Source organism: Myotis brandtii, unplaced genomic scaffold (assembly GCF_000412655.1).
Source record: "Myotis brandtii unplaced genomic scaffold, ASM41265v1 scaffold1282, whole genome shotgun sequence".
Classification (NCBI taxonomy): domain Eukaryota; kingdom Metazoa; phylum Chordata; class Mammalia; order Chiroptera; family Vespertilionidae; genus Myotis; species Myotis brandtii.
Window position 1 is genome coordinate 1,103,641 of NW_005354519.1, and position 7,255 is coordinate 1,110,895.

Consider the following 7,255-nt stretch of genomic DNA (forward strand, 5'->3'; position numbering starts at 1 on the left):
ACTCCGTCCACACCTTGGGGAACCCCTGGACCTGCTGGGGTTGGACCCCAACACCCACACCCTTCCTCTCTGAAATCAATAAAAAATATATATATTTGAAAAACACATTAAAATAGGTATATTTTGTTTCAAATCATTCTTTCCTAACACTTGTGTTGTAATTTTCAGTTGCACTATCATAATTAATCCATTTTAGATTTCACAAGAAATATCACAAAACCCAATGCTGCTTATTATGCCTGCCCTTTTCATCTCTCCGTCTTGAGATCCTTACTGATTTAATTAATCACATCAGATACTATGCATAGATGTTTCTGAGTTCCTGTTCCTTTAAAGCAGCGGTTCTCAACCTGTGGGTTGCGACCCCCTTTGGGGGTCGAACGACCCTTTCACAGGGGTCGCCTAAGACCATCGGAAAACACATATATAATTACATATTGTTTTTGTGATTAATCACTATGCTTTAATTATGTTCAATTTGTAACAATGAAAATACATCCTGAATATCAGATATTTACATTACGATTCATAACAGTAGCAAAATTACAGTTATGAAGTAGCAACGAAAATAATTTTATGGTTGGGGGTCACCACAACATGAGGAACTGTATTAGGAAGGTTGAGAACCACTGCTTTAAAGTCACCCTTTTACTTTCACAGAAGAGTATCATCCAGGACAGCTGCATGAATAGCACTCTCCTTCCAATGTGGAGTCCAGTTCCAGCCCCATTATCTTCCCTTACAGAGTAACCCATTTCCCTATCAAAGTTCATAATGTTTCTCCTCTGTCCTAGGGGTTCAGGAAGCCCATGCGAGTATGTTTGGGTGTGTCTTTCTCAGTAAATCTTGCCTGAAACTAGGAGTGATGCCTCTTTAGCATCTATCTGTCTTTCTTTCCGATAAGCCCTGTTTTGTGCAGGTAGCCACAGCTCCTGAACTCTAGGCCTTTCTGTTCGCCCCACGTTGTCTTCAGTGAACATGTATTATCAGAAAAACGAAGAGCTATATATCTGTTTTCTTTTAATTACTCCACTTAGCCCTGAAATTTTTGATTCTGGCATAAAAGATCCCTTTTCTCTTTGGGGACCTTAGCTTCCCCGGGTTAACCCTGACGGGCGTGGGAGCTGTATGGACGTGTGACCTGACAATACTGTGGGCACTCTGTGTGCTTACGATCTTTTCTTCTTCTCAGGTTGGTCCTGCACTTTGGCGGTGGTGGCTTCCTGGCATTTTATAATTGTCAGATGTCTTGGAGCTCTTCCCCAGTGGTCCAGCCCACCTCTGACATCTTATCTGAAAAGTTCCATCGAGGACAAGCCTTGGAAGCTCTGGGCCGGGAGCAGCCTGTCTGCTATACACTGTTGGACCAAAGATGCTTCTCAGGCTTAGGTATGACTGATGCGAAAGGGATGATCCCCACCAAGTTATGTAATAGAAAAGTCACTCATCTGGGAGACACAAAATGGAGACATACCCCACATATGAATACTGCTGGTCTTGCGGTGATCACGTACCCTCTTTAGCTTCACTTCCCTCATGTTTAAACTGAGGCACTTGGATTAGGCAGTTTCTGACTTCTTTCCTGGCTTCAGAATTCATATCTTAATTCTGTTATCAGTAGTGGTCTGCCTGACAGCATAGTGTGTGACCTCCTAAAGGCAGAATCATGTCTCATCTGCCCTTAAGTCCTCCCCTGCCTAGCACTGTGCCTGGGACACAGTGGGTACTTGATAGGTGTCTGTTAGGAACCGCAAGCCATGCAATTTGCTAATGGATAGCGGTGCATTTGCTAATGGGGGCTGCTCTCGGGCAGATGGAGCTGCCTGCTAGTCAAAGCAGAGATATCTCAGCTCTACATTAGGATTTTATAAGACACAAGTGAAGAGGCAGGTTCCCACTCTGTTCCTGCTCAGTGAAACTGAGCATTTTGAGGAGGAGGGAAGAGTTGAGCAATTTGAAAACTAGGACAGCTAATTAGCTGGACTATTTCCAGCAGTGGGGCACCTATGATTGGCTGCTGAGGCAATAGGGTGAGCTAATGATGACAGTCACCTCCATATCCAAGACAACATTTTCTCTGCTGCAGGTGCAGCTCACCTCCTAAGGGGGAACGAGGCCAACTGGTTTAGTCACCAGACAGTGGCCTTGCATTTTTATGTTAGGACCATGGGAGTCCCTGCACCTTGAGAAGCAAAGGGTCTTCCAGAAGTGGCCTTTAGGGTATATATAGCAAGAGCTAGTGCTCTACTAACAAATCGTTATTATGAACAATAGTAATAAGCGCCAACATTTTTCAAGTGACTCTAATATGCTAAGGTTTCATCCTTATTGCTTTTCTGTAGGGTGGTTATTTACTAGTGTTCCTTTTGTTCTGGTGAAGAAATTAAAGCAAAGGACATATTGCTATAAGTGGTACAGTGAGACAGGAATCCAGGTAGTCTGCCAGTGAATTTGAGAGAGAAGTGTTGTGTGTAGCCATGAGTGTGATTATGAAGCTCTTGGAAAGAACAGTGATTTCATTCATCCATTCACTCCACACGTGCTGAACGCTTGCCTTCTACCAAGCCCAACCTTTGCTGGTTAAGGAGATTATTGTTTAACGGCCCAGCAAGCATGGACTTTAGTTCACCGTAACTTGAGATAGACAGAAATAAATGCCTGGTAGAGATTAAAGAAAGTGCATTGTTGGAACATTATGAAGAGAATTATTGACTCTGGAAGGAGGGATCAAGGCTGGCTTTATAGGGAATGAAGCAGGAGTAGAAAAACAATAAAATAATACCTCCTAAACACTTTTATATCTTAGGCATTATGTTTGACATTTTAAACAATAATAACAGCTATTACTTATTGACTACTCTATATACCAGCCACTGTGCTCAGCATTTGTGTGTGTAAATTCTCTTTACTGCTCACAAAAGCTAGGTAGCATCCCATTTTACAGATAAGGAAACTGAAGCCTAAAGAATCGGAGAAACTTGCCAGGGCCACAGAGCTAGGATCTGGATGAGCTGGGTAGTCGGGTTGCAGAGCCTGTTTTGATAACCACTTTGCTGTAACATGGGCCATGCATGTTTTATCTCCTTTCATCTTCACAACAACCTTAAAAGTAAGTATTACCAAACTTATTTTTTTAAATATTTTTATTGATTTCAGAGAGGAAGGGAGAGGGAGAGAGAGATAGAAACATCAATGATGAGAGAGAGCATTGATAGACTGCCTCCTGCACGCCCCCTACTGGAGCTCGAGCCCACAACCCAGGCATGTGCCCTTAATCATATTCGAACCCAGGACCCTTCAGTCCACAGGCCAATGCTCTATCCACTGACCCAAACCGGCTAGGAAACCAAACCCATTTTATAGACAGGGACATCAACTTTAGGATTACAGACTCACCCAAGAGCCTCCAAACACGGCAGAGCTGGCTCCCGTCTTCCTCAGGCTCTCCCCTGCTGCCCTCACACCCGCTTCATTAACTTTGTGGCTGGCTTCATTTTAGACGTGTCCTTGACTCTTCCCTTGTCCTCTCCCTGCTTTCTTTCAGGGAACATCATTAAGAATGAAGCCTTGTACAGAGCTGGGATCCATCCCCTTTCTCTCGGTTCACTCCTCAGTCCTCGGCAACTTGAGATGCTCGTGGATCATGTGGTGGAGTTCAGTACAGACTGGCTTCAGGACAAGTTCCAGGGCAGACAGAATCACACACAGATCTACCAGAAAGAGCAGTGCCCTGCTGGGCACCAGGTCAGGAAGGAGGCCTTTGGGCCTCCAGGTGGCTTCCAGAGGCTCACCTGGTGGTGCCCCCAGTGCCAGCCCAGGCTGCCACCTGACGAGCCAGAACAAGTCCAGCTTCCCTAGGGCCCTTGGGCCCCTTCACAAAACCTTGCCCTTCAGGGAGCTTGATGCTTGAGTGTAGAGAAAGGGGGTGTGGGCAGGGATTGGGACTAGGGGCAGGAGTTAGAGGTGAGGGTGGTCAGGAGGGTATCAGTCCTGTTGATATTCATCTCACTGAAGTTGAGTTTTCACAGGGTTAGATTATTTTTTAAGTGTTGTTTAATTCTTCCTAATTCTGCCATTGTGAAAGATGAGAAAAGTTATGTTGACAGTTATGGGAAAAGCCTCCCAGAACAAGAGGGTTAATGAAAATATAAGTCTGTGGAAAATAGCTGTGCCCCACCATTGTTGTTTGGTTTGGTTTTGGTTTTGAAACTTTGGTTGTTTTAAGGCCCTCCATTTGAGAATCAGGAACACGGAATTATCTTTCTTCATCCCCCTGGAGAGATCCAGGGATGAGAATGGAGTAGCATGAGGGCCATGCTCGGATTCAGCCTACTGCCTGGGTCCTTTTCCATGGGATGGAGACACCAGGAGAAAGGGCGGGGGCGGGGGGAGCTGGCCACCTTTCTGATGTGCCCAGTGGGCTTTAGAGCAAAGCTCCTTGTTTCCTCCTAAGGTGATATATTTGTGACCATTGCTATGTGGAACCAGCAGGAATCAAGGTTGTGGAGATACAGTGTAAAGGTGTTAGCAACAGCTGGAAGAAACTAGGACATTTAAATAAAGCTCTTTGACATTTCCTGTTGTCATCTTTATTTGGCAGGAATAGTCCTTAAAATATAAGTAACTGAGTTCTTTGGCTGCATAGGACTTGTTGAAGTGGCCTGATGGATCCACTTAAAAGGAAGAGGGCAGGGGTTAGGGGAGGTGGAGGAAGGTACAGGGGGGATACATGGTGATGAAAGGAGACTTGACTTGGGGTGGTGAACACACAGTATAGTGTACAGATGGTGTGTTGTGGAATTGTGCACCTGAAACCTGTATAACTTTGCTAACCAGTGTCACCTAATAAATTCAATAAAAAAGGAAAGAAAAAAAAAGGCAGGGGGCACGGGGTCGGGGAGAGGGAAGGGGTGAGCGCACACCTGCCCTTCTGCCCCTCAGGCACTGCAGTGGCAGGAGAGCTGGGGAAGCAGAGATGGATTTCACTCCTGTGGCCCCAGTCTGTGGCATGAGAAGACAGTTATTTGTGGGTGAATTAATAACAGTGGCTGATATGTCTGGCTTTCCTTTTCTCTCCTCTGTCTTAGGAATTGAGAGTTGTCAACAGTGGGGAAGCCTCTTCATGGCAGACCTATAACCTGTATAATAGTTCATATGTACTGATTGCTTACCATGTAAAGCATTTAGCCTAGTTCTTATGTAAGCTGCAATAAAACTCAACAAGAACAAAACACATGAAGATAGGTATTCACTCTTACTGCCTTTGTTTTATAGATGAGGAAACAAGTCTAGACAGGCTGAGGAACTGCTAGAGTCACACTGTTAACAAGGGCCGACGGCACACACATTGTAGCCTCCTCTCTGTCAGGCTTAGACAGCATCACTATTCAGTAAGTATTCATTGTGCACCTAGTATGTGCCAGGCATGATTCTAGATGCTTGGGGGTAAGTTCATGAACAAAACAAAGACGTGTTATCATTGAACTTACATTCTAGCAAGGGAAAACAGCCACTAAACATCGTAGGTAAATTAGAATGTGATAAATATTCCTGGAAAATTTTAGAGTAGGATGGAGGATCAGCAGAGGTGGTGATAGGATGACCAGGGTGGGCCTAAATGAGAAGGTAAGATTTCAGCAAAGACTTGAGGAGGTGAAGGAATTAGCCAATTGGATATCTCGGGGGAAAATATCACAGGGAGAGTGGAGTAAACCAAGCATGTCAAACTCGTGGCCGTCGGGCCACAGGCCTCATTTATTTAAAGACAGGCTCAGTTAAGGTAAAGGTTGACCTTGTCAGTGAAGATACGGCTTAGGATGTAACTACCCACCATAACTGCTTTTAGTTAAAGTTTAATTTCAGAGGATCCTTTGTGGTTACTTTAGGTCTCTGAGTTTGCAAGACTGCCATGCAGGCCTTCCCTGAGCTTGTCAGGTTAGCATGTGGCCCCTTTCGTCCACACTTCAAATCCTTTTTTGGGGGGACTAAGTGGGTCCAAAATAAAGAATTAGAAGAGAGTAGCTGAAACTCTAGTGGAGATGTGGTAGGCAGATAGACATGAGCAGAGCAAGAACGACAGGCCAGTTACAGAAAGTCACCAGGGCAGACTGACCTGGACACCTAGCAGTGAAAAAAAACTGGTAGAGCAGATATTGGAGATATTCAAGATCTTGCCCCGAAGATGATGTCCTCTCCACCCTAGATTGGCAGGTATTGGAGATAAGTATTGTTATTCAAGAACTTGCCTCTTATGCCCTACTCCACCTTAGAACGCCTAGGGTCATGCAGGTCAGATTCCCATGTGGTTAGTCATGTGGTAGGCCCCCATCCTTAGAGGAGAACTAGGGATGAAGGAGAGCTCCATCTGACTCCCCATGCAAGGACTGCGGACCATCCACAGGACAGGCCCTAATAAGTCAGTTGGAAGAAGAAAGCAGTTAACGCCCCTGGGAAGGATGGGATTAAAAGGAGCCCTACCCCGCTCTCCAGGGCTGCTCTTTGAGGCCCCCCCTGCTGGAAATTTCTCTCCAGTGTGCTTTCTCTTTGCCCAAAAAAATCTCTAGCGAGTTTGAGTCTTGGCTCTGAATTATTTTCTTGGCCAAAACTCGAGTACTGAGGTTGCGCGGAAGCCAGGATTGGTCTGATTCACTGGCCAGACACATGGTGCCCTTCCGCCGCCCACAACAGAGCGATTGATTGACAGAGAAGTGGAAGCGCTTTGCAGGACAAACGGGTGTTTGTCTCACAGGTGAGCTGGCCAAGCTGTTGCTTCGCGTGCTGTTGACAAAGGCCCGACCACTTGTGGGTGGGCTCACCTGCCTTTTAAATGTTGGGCACCCACACCGCGCGCCCCGCCACGAAAGAGCTAGTCTGGCGCCAGCAGGACAAACAAGACACAAAAATCGCGGCGGAGTCTCGCCCGCTCCGCTCGGCTACGCTGAGCCCTCACCGGCCGCCGGAGGCAGAGTCCAACGGGGGAGTCGGAGACTGCGGGGTGCGCGCCCCCAGCCCCGGGGAGGGCAGCGGAGGAGAGCAAAGTCCCGCCCCCAGGAGGAGCACCAATCCGGCTCGAGGTATTAGCCAGGTGATCACCGAGGCCGTCAACATGGAGTTCGTGAAGTGCTTGGGGCACCCGGAGGAGTTTTACAACCTGCTGCGCTTCCGGATGGGGGGCCTGTATAAGGTGATACCCAAGATGGACCAGGTGGGTTGAACATCCCTGCATCCCTGCCCCGGCGGACCCAAAATCGGGGGC

The 7,255-nt window shown here is 46.7% G+C and overlaps 2 protein-coding genes across 2 annotated transcripts in view; both read left to right on the forward strand.

The window, feature by feature from the left end:
- The window catches only part of NEIL2 (nei-like DNA glycosylase 2), a 14,429-nt gene extending 9,853 nt beyond the window's left edge, over positions 1-4,576 (forward strand). Inside the window, exons 3-4 of the mRNA XM_005859625.2 lie at positions 1,193-1,389; positions 3,545-4,576. Of these exons, the coding sequence (XP_005859687.1) occupies positions 1,193-1,389; positions 3,545-3,858 (511 nt within the window). The 3' untranslated portion in view covers positions 3,859-4,576. The remainder of the gene's footprint in view (positions 1-1,192; positions 1,390-3,544) is intronic.
- Positions 4,577-7,075: 2,499 nt separating this feature from the next.
- The window catches only part of FDFT1 (farnesyl-diphosphate farnesyltransferase 1), a 23,162-nt gene continuing 22,982 nt past the window's right edge, over positions 7,076-7,255 (forward strand). Inside the window, exon 1 of the mRNA XM_005859627.2 lies at positions 7,076-7,204. Within this exon, the coding sequence (XP_005859689.1) occupies positions 7,106-7,204 (99 nt within the window). The 5' untranslated portion in view covers positions 7,076-7,105. The remainder of the gene's footprint in view (positions 7,205-7,255) is intronic.